Source organism: Desmodus rotundus, chromosome 3, assembly GCF_022682495.2.
Source record: "Desmodus rotundus isolate HL8 chromosome 3, HLdesRot8A.1, whole genome shotgun sequence".
In the NCBI taxonomy this organism is placed as follows: Eukaryota; Metazoa; Chordata; class Mammalia; order Chiroptera; family Phyllostomidae; genus Desmodus; species Desmodus rotundus.
Window position 1 is genome coordinate 110,991,714 of NC_071389.1, and position 17,537 is coordinate 111,009,250.

The 17,537-nt window shown below is 38.3% G+C and overlaps 1 protein-coding gene across 1 annotated transcript in view; it reads right to left on the reverse strand.

The window, feature by feature from the left end:
- KDM5A (lysine demethylase 5A) overlaps positions 1-17,537 on the reverse strand; it is a 134,685-nt gene that overhangs the window by 11,134 nt on the left and 106,014 nt on the right. The window contains exons 21-26 of the mRNA XM_024567526.4: positions 16,204-16,383; positions 15,204-15,365; positions 12,931-13,482; positions 12,411-12,554; positions 4,777-4,936; positions 3,135-3,355 (exon numbers count right to left, since the gene is read on the reverse strand). Coding sequence (XP_024423294.1) covers positions 3,135-3,355; positions 4,777-4,936; positions 12,411-12,554; positions 12,931-13,482; positions 15,204-15,365; positions 16,204-16,383 — 1,419 coding nt within the window. The remainder of the gene's footprint in view (positions 1-3,134; positions 3,356-4,776; positions 4,937-12,410; positions 12,555-12,930; positions 13,483-15,203; positions 15,366-16,203; positions 16,384-17,537) is intronic.

The following is a 17,537-nucleotide window of genomic DNA, read 5'->3' on the forward strand; positions in this document are numbered from 1 at the left end:
ATTCCCCCCTCTATAGTTCATGTCCATGGGTCATACTTATAAGTTCTTTGGCTTCTACATTTCCTATACTATTCTTACCCTTCCCCTGTCTATTTTCTATCTACCATTTATGCTACTTATTCTCTTTACCTTCCCCCCCTCTCTCCCCCTCCCACTACCCTGTTGATAACCCTCCATGTGATCTCCATTTCTGTGATTCTCTTCCTGTTCTAGTTGTTTGCTTAGTTTGCTTTTGTTTTTGTTTTAGGTATGGTTGTTAATAACTGTGAGTTTGCTGTCATTTTTACTGTTCCTATTTTTATCTTCTTTTCCTTAGATAAATCCCTTTAACATTTCATATAATAAGGGCTTGGTGATGATGAACTCCTTTAAGTTAACCTTATCTGAGAAGCACTTGATCTGCCCTTCCATTCTAAATGATAGCTTTGCTGGATAGAGCAATCTTAGATGTAGGTCCTTGCCTTTCATGACTTTGAATACTTCTTGCCAGCCCCTTCCTGCCTGTAAGGTCTCTTTTGAGAAATCAGCTGACAGTCTTAAGGGAACTCCTTTGTAGGTAACTGTGTCCTTTTCTCTTGCTGCTTCTAAGATTCTCTCCTTATCTTTAATCTTGGCTAATGTAATTATGATGTGCTTTGGTGTGTTCCTCCTTGGGCTCAGCTTCTTGGGACTCTCTGAGCTTCCTGGACTTCCTGGAAGTCTATTTCCTTTGCCAGATTGGGGAAGTTCTCCTTCATTATTTGTTCAAATAAGTTTTCCATTTTTTGTTCTTCCTCTTGTCCTTCTGGCACCCCTATAATTCAGATGTCGGAACATTTCAAGATGTCCTGGAGGTTCCTAAGGCTCCCCTCATTTTTTTGAATTCTTGTTTCTTCATTCTCTTCTAGTTGGATGTGTCTTTCTTCCTCTGGCCCAAACCGTTGATTTGAGTCCCAGGTTCCTTCCCATCACTATTGGTTCCCTGTACATTTTCCTTTGTTTTTCTTAGCATATCCTGCATTTTTTCATCTAATTTGCGATCAAATTCAACCAATTCTGTAAGCATCCTAATTACCAGTGTTTTGAACTGTGCATCTGATAGGTTGGCTATCCGTTCGCTGCTTAGTTGAATTATTTCCGGAGCTTTGATCTGTTCTTTCATTTGGGCCATTTTTTTATCTTGGTGTGCCTGTTACATAAAGGGGCGGAGTCTTAGGTGTTCACCGAGGTGGGGTAACGCTGGTCGCTGCACTGTGACACTGTATGTGGGGGAGGGGCCGAGAGGGAGCAATGGCGCCTGCTCTACTCTCTGCTGGTTTTCAGTCACTCTCTCCGCTACCCACAATCAAATTGGGACCCTCTGGTGCTGATTCCCTGGTACGTGGGCTTGTGCACACTCTAGGCCCCTGTGGGTCTCTCCAACGAACTCTCCTGTGAGGCTGGGAGTTTCTCCCACTGCCGCCTCAACTCCCATGGGTGTTTTCAATTAGAGGTTTGAGGCTTTATTTCCCCATGCTGGAGCCCTGGGTTGCGAGGCCCACCTCACTCCCCCACCATTCCTCCCAGTTTATCTATGCGAGAAAGTGGGGCTGCAGGGTCTATAGGTGTTGCACTGCCTGCCCTGTTTGTTCCACAATCCGTCACCTCTCTGTGTCCGGCCGCGTTGCCTTGAGTCCTCTCCACCCCAGCTGCCCGTCTCTGTCCCTCCTACCGGTCTGGATGAATGTTTCTTCTTTATCTCCTTGGCTGTCAAACTTCCATACAGTTTGATTTTCTGTCAGTTTTGGTTGTTTTTTGTTTTTAAATTGTTGTCCTTCTCTTGGTTGTGCAAGGAGGCGCAGTGTCTACCTACGCCTCCATCTTGGCCAGAACTCCCCAAATTATTCTTCATTTCAGTTAGTGTATCCTTCATTTATGACTGGTTCTTTCTTATGGTTTCCGTGTCCTTTTTATACTGTTGAAGTTCTCACTAAGTTCATTCATTATTCCCCTAAATTCACTGAGCATCCTCATAACCAGTGTTATGAACTTTGCATCTAGTATATGGCTTTTCTCCATTTTGTTTAGTTCTTTTTCTGGAGTTTTGTTCTATTCTTTCATTTGGGACATGTTTCTTTGTCCTCACTTTGGCTGCTTCCCTGTGTTTGTTTCTATGTATTAGGTCTACAAGCTTCTACATCTCCTAGACTTGGTAGAGTGACCTTATGTAGTAGGTGTCCTCTAGGGCCCAGTGGTGCAGCCTCCCTGGTCACATGAGCTGGGCTTTCCATAGGCGCTCCCCATGTGGACTGTGTGCACCCTCCTATTGTAGTTGTTTTGATTGTTGTTAGCATGTCAATGGGAGAGACTTTCCTCTGGGCCAGTTGGCTTTGAGGACTTTCTGCAACCACCATGGAGGATGTGCTGTGCAGGGGCCAACCCAATGAAGCAGGACTCACTTCAGCAGAGCTCTGTTGTCCCCTGAGTCCACCTCTTAAGTATGTCACTTGTGGAGGTGGTTAGGTGGTACTTTGGTAAGGTCTGAAGCTGCCCACCAGGTCCATCTGGTGGCTTTGGAGCCTTCCAGGAGGTACAGGCCAAGGTCAGCAGTTGCCTGTGCCCTGCCAGGGCCGATTGTCATGAGCTATAAAGCAATCTGCAGGTAGTTACTACTTGTGCTACGCTTGAAGGTGCCCAGGGCAGGTCAAGCTGCAAACCAAGGCTGGCTGTCATTAGTGCTGGGTCTAGGGCCATTTACCAAGAGGTATGGGGCACACCAAGGCCAGATGCTCCTTGTTTCAGAGATTTTAGGAAAGCTGGCAGCACAAGTCAAGACTTGGGAAGTTTCTTTTTTTAACCACTATATTTTCCCCCTGCCTAACTTTTGGGCCTTTGAATAATGGGAATCTGGGCTAAGGAAACTGTTCTATATTGATGATTTTCAGTACCCCCTTTTCTTTTTAGCAGAGGTGACCTATTTTTCCTCTAAATTTTATATCACATAAAATTTCCTTAAAGAAAACTATAAAGTAGAATGACTTGGCTTAATGAGAAAGCAGGACAGCCAGAATACTACCCACTCAGCCATCTCTACTTGCCAGCATTTATGGGACCTCAAAGGAACTTGGGCATTATAAGTAGTTTTATAACCACTTGTTTAAGCTTTAAATCCATACCTCCATGATATGCAGGAATCTGTCTTCGGAGGGTGGGTGTGTGGCCTGCAAAATCCGCCATATATGTTGAGTTTCATCTAGTGATACTTCCAGGAGATCTCCAACCATCATAAGTTCTTCCAACTGGACTTTAGCTCCAGGTGACAACTCCAATACTGGAGGTTCCAAACTTCGGGGTACCAAAGGGCTCTTCCGAGGTTGTTTCCTCGGGGTGCTTGAACCTTTCCAAAAAAACATTAAGAGAAAACAAAACTGAAAACTATGGAAAAAATGTAAAGTTTCTGAAGTAAATATTTTAGAAAAATGGTTCTTCCTCTCCCAATACTTTGGACATCTGGATTGACTGCATCAATATGAAAGTGAAAATGAAATTAAAAACAAACATAGAAAAAAATCTAGAATTCTAACACCCAGTCTAAAATATTGGTTTAGAGTAAAAAACTCGTTCCTTATTATTTCTTTATCATGTGACTGGAGGGGATGGGGAATAGAAAAGAATCTCTTAACCCATAGTTTTCCCCTTTTAGAGTATACCAATAGATTAAACATATACCTGGCCCTATATAAATAACTGGTTATTCTCCTAATGAACAGACAACACAACTGACCATTGAACAGGTGGATTTAAATTGCACATGTCAGTGTCTACATATGGAGAGAATACTGCATGTCCACTTAAATGCAAATTTTTAAAATCCACATATAAGTGAACCCACCATGCAGTTCAAATCTGCCTCATTCAAGGGTCAACTGTATTTTGGTCTGAGATTGGGACTCTGTGAATACAGAGTGCTGACTTAAGTTATATGCTAACTTTTCGACTGCACAGTGTGTCAGTGTCCTTAACCACCACATTGTTCAAAGGTCAGTTTTAATATATGCTGTTCTGTAAAATTCTGAGTTTTACTATGAAGAGATGAACACATTGCATTCTCCAGAAGTGTAACCTAAAGCAGTGTGACTCATTTTCACTGGGGAAGAAGAAAGTGAACATAAAAAAGACATTATGTACCAAGGAAAGAAAGGACTTCCTGCAAAGCTTTCTGAAACTAGAATATTCTTCAAAAGCAGCAAGTACCTCATAATGGTAATGAACAAAAGAAGGCTAAATGACTCCTTATCAGGGATTTCATAAAAATGGGAGATCGGCCCTGGCTGGGTAGTTCAGTTGGTTGCAGCATCCTCCCACGCACCAAGGCTGCAAGTTCAATTCCTAGTCAGGGCACATACTTAGGTTGTGGGCTCAATCCCCGTATGGGGTGAATACGGGAGGACAACCGATCAATGTTTTTCTCTCTTTCTCCCTCTGCCCAATCCCACCCTTCCTCTCCGTCTAAAATCAATAAAACATATCCTTGGGTGAGGATTTAAAAAAAAAAAAAAAGGGAGCTGGGACTAGATGGCCTATAAAGTTCTCCTAATTAGGATCTGATAATTCTATGTAAGTTTTCAGATTATCACCTAATGACAGAAAATGCAAATAGGGACTGGCTTCTCCTAACCAAAATTGCACTTTCAGATTCTAGTAGTATTTCATGGCAAAGGTATGTATTTAAGAGGGATTCATAGTCTTGATTTAAAAAATGTTTTCTTCTCACTGGCTTTAGGCTTATCTTCTCCACCCTGCTGTAAAGAGTAATACCTTGAGAACAACTCTTAGAAGCAGAAGAATACGCATGTTCTGCACAGAATGAAGGTGCTGTCCACATGTGAGTGACCACCTCCTCAGACTTAATGGGAATCTCTTCATCACAAAAAAGATTGGGTTCCAGACTACTGGAGGACTTCACACTGGCTGTGTCCTGAAGAAGAAACCAAGAGAGGTATTCAGAATTAGAACCACTTAACTTACCATATGACAAAGATCTAAATGTGAATTTTCAAGTTAAAACTTCTAATACAACATACTAAAATATGACTTTAAAATTAAAGACATGATATTAAGTAAGATAGAAAATGTCCATTGGGGGACAGTAATGACCACAATTTAAAACAAAAGGGAAAGAATAAATCTCAAAAATAATCCACAGAGATAATAAAAGTACAAGAATATTACTATTAAAAAATTAAAAATATATATTACTATTAAATAATTTACCTTCTATAGTTTACAACTCATAAAACCTCCTATACCCGTAAGAAGTTAAGGAACTCTGACCCTTTGGAAAAAAATAAAATGAACCTAAGAGAGTAAGAAAGGTTTAAATGTGACATCTTAAGAACATAAATCATTTAATCCTCTCTAAAGGTTTTGAAACCTAGAAGCTTACCAATGGCTCTTAATACAGTGAAGAGGCTGATTGACATTATTCAAATTATACAATTCTGACAGCTCTGATTAGGTCTCAGATGATTCTTCTCTGTGGTCAATTTCCGTAAACTCACATGTACAGCTTTAATAGTCAAGAGTAGAATCAGAAAGACAGAAATCAAAGGTATTTCAACAGGGAGAATTTTAATAAACTAGCTAAGTGAACAGGGTGGGGCAAAAGTGGGTTTACAGTTGTTCACATGGAAAATAATACAATAATTAATAACGATACAAGAATAAACTGTGGTTTGCGTACTCACCACTGTAAACCTACTTTTGCCACACCCTGTACATTAAAGGCTTGAAAGGCAACAGGTAACACCAAGAAAACTGCAAAGAAGAGTTGTCATCCCTAGGGCTTAAGGTAACAAAGGGAAGAAGTGGGGTTATTAGAACCTAAACACTCAGAGGAGGCACCCTGAAGATTTGGGATCCAGATATTTGAGGAAGAAACCCTGGCCAGTTAGTTCTAATGAAACATGATGTGGTTGTTTTCTAGGGTGTGAAAAAATTTAGAAACTAGAAACAGTTGCTGCTGCCAGGGTAAAAAGTAAAAAAGCATGCAGTTCAGATGATGACAGGAATGGAAAACACAATGGGAAAAGCCAAGTCCCTTCTGACTGTCCAGAACATTTAATTTTCTCTAATGTCCTCTAATGGCAGAAGGGAAACAGCAGGCAAAGAACAAATGTGTATTGCAGAGGTTGGCACACTACAACCTATGGACCAAATCCAGCTGGCAGGCTTTTTTGTATAAAGTGTGAGCAAAGAATAATTTTCATATTTTTAAAGAGTTGTTTAAAAAAAATAAAGGAATATGTAATAGAGAATGTATGTGGCTCTCAAAGCCTAAAATATTTACTATACATTATTATTGTATATTAATACACATTATTATATCTAACATATAATAATGTATACTGATATATTTATTACTGTACAGAAAAAGTTTAAAACCCCTGGTGTAGAGTTCCTCCCTTAGCAACACAAAGATTATACAAGAGTGGGGTAAGAGAAGGGTGACAAAAGCTTAATGACTAATGTGACACCTGATTTTCCTTTACAGTGCATGAGAGGAAAATCTATTAGCATGATATTATCCTTAATTAAACAGGATACTTAAAAAGATTTATAACAGGATTCTGAAAGACAGTGCTACTCAATGAAAATTTAGGAATAGCAGTTCGTAGCCTTCTGCCCTATTCAAGAATTTAAGTTTTATTAAAAAGCAACAGATGGTACAGTATGTAGTACTACACTTCCCTACTTTAATTTCCAGATGCTGGTTCTCACTGACTAGCATTGGAATTATCTTTTTTGACCTTGACTCTACTCATTTCATTATAACCCTTACAGAAAACTTCGTTAGGCTTTTAAAATGAAAGGATGGTGCTCAGAAGATAATGAAGGAAAGTAGTAAGAAAAAGAAATTAAAAAAAAAATTATTTCTCCAAGCAAAGTAAGAAATGTAAAGAGGTACAACACTGAAACATTTTTAAAAATTTCAATTAACCCAAAAGAAAACCAGCAAAGAGCAATAGAGGAAGGAAAACAAAAAAAAACCCAGCTTAATAAAAAATAAATAGCAAGATGGTCAACTTAAACCAAACCATGTCAACAATTACAATACATTAAATGTAAATGGACTAGCCCTAGCTGGTGTGGCTCAGCGGTTGAGTGCCGGCCTGCGAATCAAAGGGTCGCTGGTTAGATTCCCAGTCTAGGGCACATGCCCGAGTGGCCAGCCAGGTCCCCAGTTGGGGGCGCACGAGAGGCAACCACACACTGATGTTTCTCCCCTGCTCTTTCCTTCTCCATCCCCTCTCTAAAAAAAAATAACAATAAATAAAATCTTTTAAAATTTTTTCAAAATAAATAAATAAAAACGTAAATGGACTAAACACCTTCAATGAAAAGACAGATCACAGTATTACTTTAAAAAAACACATACAGAAAGACGAAACTATATATTTTATAATTATATGTATATGCAGAACACAGAGAAGAAAGGACCCTACTTAACTATACATTATCTCAGGACACACGTATTAAATATAAAGACACAGACAGGTTGAAAGCAAAAGGCTGATAAACAGCAAGCTTAAACAAATTACTCATCCTAAGGAGGAAATTACAGTACAGTCCCACTGATGGCAAATATGCAAGAAAGATGGAAGGGCCTCTGAGTAAAAAATGTTTTATAAAGATGAAGGTGTAGGTAAACAACCACAGCAAAAATTATAACTAAACTACAAAACAACATCAAAAAATCAAGCTATATGGAAGCCCGACAACCAAGGAGTTAACGAAGTCACATTCATCCAGACGGGTAGGAGAGGCGAAGACACAGAGATTTGTGGAGATGTGGGAACAGGCAGTCCCACACCCACATATGGTAAATAAATGTCAGAAGGGATACCTTGGGAGTGAGGGATACCAGACAACCCAGCCCAGGGTTCCACTGACAGGAAGGTAAGTCCCTATAACTTCTTGCTGTAAAAATCAGTGGGGGTTAGGGCAGCAGAATGAACTGTGGAATTCTCAGGCATCTCCTCTGAAAGGGCCCGCAACAGAGTTAGGTCGTATGTAGACTCACTCCTTCTGGAATCTAGCACTGGGGGAGCAGCTCCAAGGGCACTAGTGGCATACAGGGAGAAACTAGTGTCTGCCATCAGAGTGATTGCTGGGGGTCAGCTTCTTTCTGAGGCAGCAGCCATTGCCCCTTTCTGAGCCCTCCCTCCCAAAGAGCCTCAGAGTGATGACACCGTATCAGAGACTCCATCAACGTGGTTCTAACAGGTTGCCACGCTCTGGCAATTACCTCAGGTTCCTCCCCATCCAACTTACCTGTGTGCTTTTTTACAATAAGCCATGCTATTAAGACAGGAGTCAAAGCAGCTCTACCTAATATATAGAAACACACACAGGGAGGCTGCCAAAATGAGCAAAGAAATATTGCCCAAATGAAAGAACCTAATAAAACTACAAAAAAAGAACTAAACAAAATGGAGATAAGCAATCTATTAGATGCACAGTTCAAAACACTGGTTATTATATAGATGCTCAAGGAACTCAACTGGTACTTCATCAGCATAAAAAAGACCCAGGCAGAAATAAAGGTTACACTAAGTGAAATAAAGAAAAATATACAAGAAACCAACAAGTGGATGAAGCCAAGAATCGAATCAATGATTTGGAACATAAGGAAGAAAAAAAACCATTCAATCAGAAAAGCAAGGAGAAAATAGAATTAAAAAAAATAAGAACAGGTTAAGGAGCCTCTAGGACAACTTCAAACATACCAACATTCATATCATAGAGGTGCCAGAAGACAAAGGGCAAGAAATTGAAAACTTATTTAAAAAAATAATTAATGGCAACTTCCCTAATTTGGTGAAGGAAATAGACATACAGGTCCAGGAAGCACAGAGAGTCCCAAACAAGATAGTCCCAAGAGAATCACACCTGGACATGTCATAATTAAAACGCCAAAGGTCAAAGATAAAGAGAGAATCTTAAAGGCAGTAAGCGAAACTCAAACAGTAACCTACAAAGGAGTTCCCATAAGATTGTTAGCTGATTTCTCAAAATAAACTTTGCAGGCAAGATGGGACTGGCAAGAAGTATTCGAAGTGATCAAAAGCAAGGACCTACATCCAAAATTACTTTATCCAGCAAAGCTATCATTTAGAATGGAAGGACAGATAATGTGCTTCCCAGACAAGGTAAAGCTAAAGGAGTTCACCATCACCAAGCCGTTATTATATGAAATATTAAAGGGGCTTATTTAAGAAAAAGAAGATCAAATCTATGAACATTAAACTGCCAATAAATTCACAACTATCAACAATTAAATCTAAAAAACAAATTAAGCTAACAAGCAGAACAGAAACAGAGTCATAGATATGGAGATCATTTGGAGGGTAACCAGTTGGGAGGGGGAAGGAAGAGAATGGGGGAAAAGCTGAAGGGAATAAGTACAAACTAGTAGGTACAGACAGGTGGAGTAGCCAAAGAACTTATATGCATTACCCAGGGACATGGACTAAGGGGGGAATTGCTGGAGGGAATGGGGGGTACTGGGTGGAGTAGGACAAAGTGGGAAAAATTGGGACAACTTAATAGCATAATCAGTAAAATATATTAAACAAAAGAAAGATATGTTTTATATATAGATCACTCCATTTTATCTAGTATTAGGTCAAACTAAATTCTAAGATAAAATCTACTCTATTTCCACTAAAGCTCAAGCCACCCAAGTATTAATAAGGGTGAGAAGAAAAATATAAAAGAATTTAAGTGCTTAACTTACCTCTCTCTAAAAGAAGCAATTACTGGGATACAGAAAAAGAACTTCCTGGGAGATAAAAATTACTACTGTTTTAAACCCTCCCTTCTGATGTATAATTTTGCACATATATGTATTTGTAAAACATAAACTATAATATGAATAAACAGTTTCAGTAAAGGTAAACATATGCCTTAAAAGGAAATAATCATATGAGTATCTGAAGGAAGGTTATCCCAGACATAATCACAAAAGATCTATGACAGACTCCTTCATTAAATATGTATTAAGTAATAATTTTCTTTTCTTTTTTTAATCCTTACCTGAGGGTACGCTGATTTTAGATGGGGGGGGGAGGGAAGGAGGGAGAGAGAAAGGAGAGATACATCCATGTGAGAGAAACATCGATTGGTTGTCTCCCATATGCACCCAACAGGGACTGAAACCACAACCCAGGCATTTACCCTGACCAGGAATCAAACCCGCCACCTTTGGTTTTATGCAAGGATGCTCTAACCAACTGAGCCACACACCCACCAGGGCAGTAATAATTTTCTTGAATTGCTGCTCAGGGTATTTTAATTCTGTTCACAGAATATTACATGCAAAATGAAGTACACAATGCAAAGCAAAAACCATCTGTGTTTTAAACATTTAAATGCTAGGATAATTTCAAGATCAAATGACTGATTTTATTTTTCTATATAATTATGTACTCTTCTTTCTTAACCACTAGGGGGCTCTCCCTCTCCCTCTGGTACTCTCCCTCTGGTACAGATATTAAATTCAGACTATCTTAAGGATGATTCATGGTCGCAATCAGGGGACATCATACAAAGGGAAAAATCACCAAGCCAATTGTAATAAATTTGCAAATAAAATTTTCATCACAATAAGTGCTTGCTAGCTCTATGAAAAAATACTCAACAGTGTAATTTTTTTAACTGCAAAAATACCCATATAGCAAGGTAACTTTTACATTGAATTAACTAAAGCCTTATACCATTCTTCTACTCTTCTAACCTGTCAACACATTGCTAACACTATAAAATCCACACTTTTATGTTTCTATCCTGCCAATACCCCTGACCAAAGAAGAAACATAGGGTGAGACTCCCATATAAATTTTACAAAAAAGGACTACTCCACACAATCATACCAAAACACACTTTTGATCTCTAACCCTGAAACCATGCAATATTTGTGGTTTTGTTTTTATAAGTTACCAATCTGCTTCCAAGCAAAGCCCATCCTGTTTAACAATTCTATAGTAGCTGTTGATTATTAATGTGTTTGAAAGCTAATCCAAATATCAGAAGCCTCTAAGCTATGGCAAATAAGCAATTCTAGTACTAGCTAAATAATTTATATGTGGCATGGGCTACATGTCCTTTCAGCTGCTCCTAGTCATTCTACACAACAAAGATGGTCATTAACTTCAGGGTAACAAGGTGCGTAGAACGTTATTTTAACAGAATAATTCAAATTTCAACTTTTCTCAAATCTTTATCTCATATGACTTAAAAATTCCCTCATTAAAACATCCCCTGGATCGATTTGCATCTTGAAAAAAATATTTTCCAGCAGATAATTTACAAGCATCTATGATGGTTGGTTTTAATTTCATATCCTGGGAATTTAATGCTGATGATATTCATGCTCTAAGAATGAACTTATCTATCTGATTTGTATGCTGAAAAGAAAAAGGAAAGATAGTTAAGGGGTATGGAAAAGATCACACCCTAGTTTTTTCATACGTAGGAGCACAAACTCCCTGGTTTACAGGAACAGATTCTAAACAGAACAACTAGGTAATAACATTACTAGGTAAAAGACAAGGACTTGGGCCTGACATAAAATAACAATAAAAGGCCAGTAAGCCCTGGCCAGGTGGCTCAATTGGTGCATCATCCCATGCACCAAAAGGCCATGTGGGTTTAGTTCCCAGTCAGGGCACATACCTAGGTTGCGGGCTCACCCTGATCCAGGGCACTTATGGAGGGCAACCGATCATCAATGTTTCTCTTTCACATCAATGTTTCTCTTTCTCCCTTCCTCTCTCTGAAGTCAATGAACATATCCTCGGGTGAGGATTAAAAAAAGGCCAATAAATTCCAACAAAACAAACTCGCCAAAACTGTCTCCTCATCACCAGTGTGGTGTCATTATTAAAATAATCATATTGAGGGCAAATAATACATTCTAACTGCAACTGTAACTGCAAATTCAAACCATAGGCCCAGGTATAAACCATCTCTTGACTATGACATTTATCTAACACCAACCAGATGAGAGACCAAAGCAAAGGACTCAAAGTACAGCTACAATGGAATTCTTAAAATAAAACTATATAGATGTTAACAACTCAAAGACAAAATAATGAAATTAGCCCTCAAAGCTTTCAATAACTAAATGCATAATTTTGCTACTCCCCCTAAGTCATAAAGACTTACAAGGTGATGAAAATACATACAGTTTAAAAATTCTACCCTTTAAAAAAATTATTTCATTAATCTATATTTTTTGGAGATTTGACAAAACACTATCACCATAAACTATAGATAAACAGATTATTAGCTTTTTCTTCTACTCTCAGGCCTCAAACATCAGTATTAAATAACTTTTTCATCAAACCCAGTGATCAGGTATGTACCCACACACATGGCCATGTAATTACCTTCATGTCATAGCCATATGTCTCCCGAATGTCTTCATCAGAATCTGTTTCTTCATCATCATAATCCATTGTTTGTCGAGGGGAAGAAGATACACTGCTTACCATCCGGTTAAAAGCAGACTGCTGGAAACTAGGTAAGTGTCCCTAAACAACAATTCCAGGATGAACAGAGAGACACACTAAATAAACATGGGTACTATGTGATTGTGACTACCAAAGTGTAATGAACTTGCAAAATGGCTAGCAAACAGAGTTCAGCAGTTAGTATAGATCAAATTATTTGCCTATGATATCAAGGTCCACCTGAATGATATTTCCAGATAATTTTTATCTAAAATGAGGTATATATCCAAAGAAAATCCTATGGGTGTATGTAGAATGAAGGTGTCATGAATAATATAGTTGCTGGCAGTTTACTATTGTCTTCCTAATCAATTGCTATGATAGATTTGACTTACTATTTACACACTGACAAATACTATCTCATAAAATATAAAAAGAAAGAAAATCCTAAACTTACCTGTAAGTCTGGATTGGCAGCTGCTTTTTGGAGTTCTGCACTGATGATCTTTTCAGTTTTTTCTCGAGCTGCCTGCTCTACCATACGCTGGCTCAACACAGATAGTTTGGCCAGGGCAGAAGACAGTTCATCTGTGGCTAGGGCCTGGCGTGCTCTATCCTGCCAACTCATAGCACGTTCTGTCAAACACTGTAAGGCCTCTCCTTCAGGCAACCGTACAGGCAATTTCTGAAGGGATACTAGGAGTGACAGAATAGTCTCTAGCCTTGGCCTTCGAGACCGCATACAAAGAGGGCAAAGAAATTTTACTTCTTTAGCCTGCCAGCTAGACCCTTTCTTCTGGGAACATGACTTAGGCAGGGGAACACAGCTGTTATGGAACCAGTCTTTGCAGAGCTCACACTGCAGCATAAACCCGCTAGCTGTCTTGCGGCAAATGCAAAATTTCACTTCTTCTATGCGGTCCACCATTGTCATCTTAGCTAGGTTGGCTGCTCTGAGGGAATGCATGGCTTCAATCTCCTTTTGCTCCCGTTCTTTGAATACTGCCACCTGTACACAACAAACATTTAATAGAAAGGAGTCACTGAAAAATACTCCAAAAGTACCAAATCCTCAGGGCTAAAGGAGTACCTGTAAGTTGTGGCCCCATTGTGACAAAACATTTTCCTTTAAAAAAAATCAGCTGTCAATCATTTCCTAAAATGTGGGGCAGCCCTGGCAGTTTCCATGCAAACATTCCTTGTCTGTAAAATGGGAAAAGAGCTACCATATTTGACAATTTTATCAGTAGGGTACTTTGAATTCTTCCGTAGGCTCAGTAAATATTATGCCTTGAAATCAAGCAACATGAAAACGAAGCCTGGCTCTTGTACTTATGTATTTTTGATCTGGTGCACAAGTTTTCTGAATCTCAATTTTCTGAAAAATGAGGATACCACCAACCTCATTTTGTTGTTTTAAGGATTAAATAAGATAACACATCAAAATGCCTACTAAGTTGGTGCTTGGCACAAGGTAAACCCTCAATAAATACTAGTTCCCCATCCCCTTATAATTCACTCCTTAGGAAGAGTTCTATACAAATCAACTTTCTTTTTAGAAGGCCTCTCCAACTTATGAAGAAGTAGAAGAGCACAGCCTGATGGCCAGTTATCATGATTTTACATACCTCATTTCAAAAAAGTAAATAAAACTTAATTATCATGAATATTGACAGATATGTTTTAAAAACTTTCATAGCTTTGAAACAACTTTGAAATGATTTCCTGTTCCACTTGTCTGGCACGACTAACCTGTTAGGTAGGCTACTTAATAAGAAATCATTTCCACTGGCCTCAAAACAAGATCATTTGCTAACAACATCGTAAAACCTATTTATGATATCAAGTAAGTACCTGAAATATTGGGGGAAACACTTTGTCTAACCACTGTGCTCTACACCTAATATAAAATAATGCTGAATTCAAACTGTAACTGAAAAATAAAATTTAAAAAACCCTAAAAACAAAAAATAGAATCATTTGTAGGCAGAAACAGCCATACGAACTCCTAACCATATTACATATTGGAGCAGCCATTTGTAACTCCTTACTATTACATATTACATAAAAAACTCATTTTTACTTTCTGTTTTTTCAGGCTGCTAGTAATCTTAACACATTGCTCCTACTTTGCAAAAAGAATAATAATTCTAATTAGCTACAAAAAATTTTATTGAGCACTCATTATACTATTGAATGCTACTAAGTGAAGGGAGATATTTTAAACAGCAACTGGTATCAGTAAGCTGATACAGTTCCTGTGAAAAGCACATTAATATTAAGTGTCACAAAATAATATTAAATTCTAACCCAGTAATCCCATTCCTAAGAGTCAACTGAAGGAACATAACATGGTAAAGGAAAAGGCTATACAAAGAAGTTCACTTTATTAGTATCCATAATAGTGAACACTTAATAACAACCAAATGTTCAATATCAGAAAAATGTTCAGCAAATTACTGACAATTTGAAAGAATATTAGACAACTATTAAAACAACAACAAGGAACAGATAAATGGGAAAGAATTCTAGGAAGAGAACAGAATAAACTCTTTTGTCTGCTTTGGTTATAAATATTTTTAAAATATGTGAAATATATATAACCATAAAGCCAAAAAAGGTATATAAAAATCTTAAAAGTTAAGAACACAAAAACAGTGACTGTGCTACTATCATCACAGAACTTTGTATTCTCAATGCAAAGTTAAGATACATATCATAGCTTCTTACCACCATGGCTGTATCTCTGGTTTCCTCCAATCCTTCCTCCAGATCAGTCAGAGGCTCAAGGTCCAGATCCTTTTCTTTTTCTTTTTCTATTAGTTCTTTTACTTTTTTCCTTCTGTTTTTACCACTCCCATATATACCAATGTCAGTTCGGGGACTTAGCACCTACAAAAATAAAACCAAATATTGAGCTCGGGTTAAAAAAAAATCTTAGAATTAAAAATACTAAAAGGAAGCCTTTATTGACTGCTCACCCAGTCCTAGGCACTTAAGATGGACTTTACACACATTATCTAATTCAATTCTCATAACGACTCTCTGAAATAGATAGTATTATCTGTATTTTACAAACAAGAGAAACTGAGGCTCAGAAATGAAACAATTTGACCAAGGACACAGGGTTAGTAATTAGGAAGCCAATCTTCAAACATAAAACTAACTGACTATGTTTAAATGCTCAAGATGAGTAGGGTAATGCATATTTAAATTTATGCTGAAAAATAAGATCTTTCAGTGATGGAGTCTATTAATAAGAGAGACAAGATCTAGGCTGATTGCTTTTTCTGGACACATCACAGTATGAACCAGAAATAAGTTTGCCATAGGCTCCAAATTTCTGGTCAGCATTTAAGATTTTATTTATTTATTTTTCGAGAGAGGGAAATGAAGAGAGAATGAGAGGGAGAGAAATGTCAGTGTGAGAGAGAAACATCCACTGGTCGCCTCTTGTACACACCTCCAGCAGGGACCAAACCCACAACCCATGCACGTGTCCTGACTGAGAATCAAGCCAGTGACCTTTAGCTTTGTGGGATGATGCCCAACTGAGCCACACCAGTAAGGGCTCTGGTCAACATGTGATATTACCTAACAGGAATCTCTTGTACAACTGTAACAAGATAAAATGAAAACAATCCTCACCAATAATACTACCTATAGGTGTTAAATTATCAACTTCTGATGAGTGTTAAAGTATATATACATAAAGTAAACTACTCTTTACCTGTAACAATGTATGGCTAGAATTCTTCTTAAGAAAGGTCCGCCCAGTCCGTTCTCTCCATGCCCGTGCTGCCGCTACTTGTGATTCTACTTGGGGCAATGCATCAAGACGTACAGGAATAGGGCGCCCTTTAGCAGATAAGCTCTCCAGCTGCTCCAAGTAAGCATAGTTGCTTCCACTCTGAAAAGCAAAAGTACATTATCACACAATTTGCATTCACTTATGAAATGTAGCAATATATTGTCAAAGACCTTACAAAGAGTTTAGAGTGATTTTTTTTTATTGAATATTATTCTTTCGACCTCATTATATCTCTTGAATTAATAGAGCTACCAATGTTCTCTTTAAAAAGTTTGTGAAAGGCCTTGGCCAGGTAGCTCAGTTGGTTAAAAGTGCCATCCTGATATGTCAAGGTTGTAGGTTCAATCCTCCATCAGGGCACATACAAAAATCAACCAATGAATGCACACATAGGTAGAATAACAAATCATTGTTTCTCTTTCTCTCTCCCCCCCCCTCTCTAAAAATAAAATCGATAAACTGTATCTTTTAAAAAAGTGTGCAAATGCAATAGATGTATTGAATTGTATACACCTGAAAATGTGTTATTAACCAATGTCACCCCAATAAATTTTAAAAGTTTGTGTAAATTCATGTTGTCAAAGATTTTAATTTTGTTAATTAATGAGGGAACCAGTAAGATGTAAAAACCAGTTCAAAGGACAATGTAAAGAACAGACATATATATGCTTAGAAATGAGGAAATGAACTTGCTAATGGATGGAAACAGGTATTTAATATCATACCGGGCAATGGACAATGTAAATAAGCATATAACTTCCAGTCAAGATGGAGGTATAGGCAGATGTGCTTCGCCTCCTTGCACAACCATATGAAGGATTACAACTAACTTCAAAACAACCAAAAAACCTAGAACTGCCAGAAAATTGAATTGTATGGAAGTCCGACAACCAAAGATTTAAAGAAGACATACTCATCTAGACAGGTAGGAGTGACGGAGCCTGGGAGCCAGGTGGAGGATGTGGTGTGGCAGTGGTGAGGTGGGGGAGACCACGTGGAATGCGACATCCCACAGGATACCTGAGGAGCGAGTCCCAGGCCAGACTGCATAGCCCAGGGTTCCAGAAACAGGAAAATAAAGGCTCATAACTCCTAGTTATAAAAACCAGGAGGGGTTGGCATAGCAGAAGAAACTGCTGGTCTCTCAGGAGAGTCCATTTGAAGGTCCCACAGGGTCCTAGAATGTATGCGAACCCACCCACTCTGGGAATCACCACCCAGGGCAACAGCTAAAGGAGTGTCAGTCACATAAG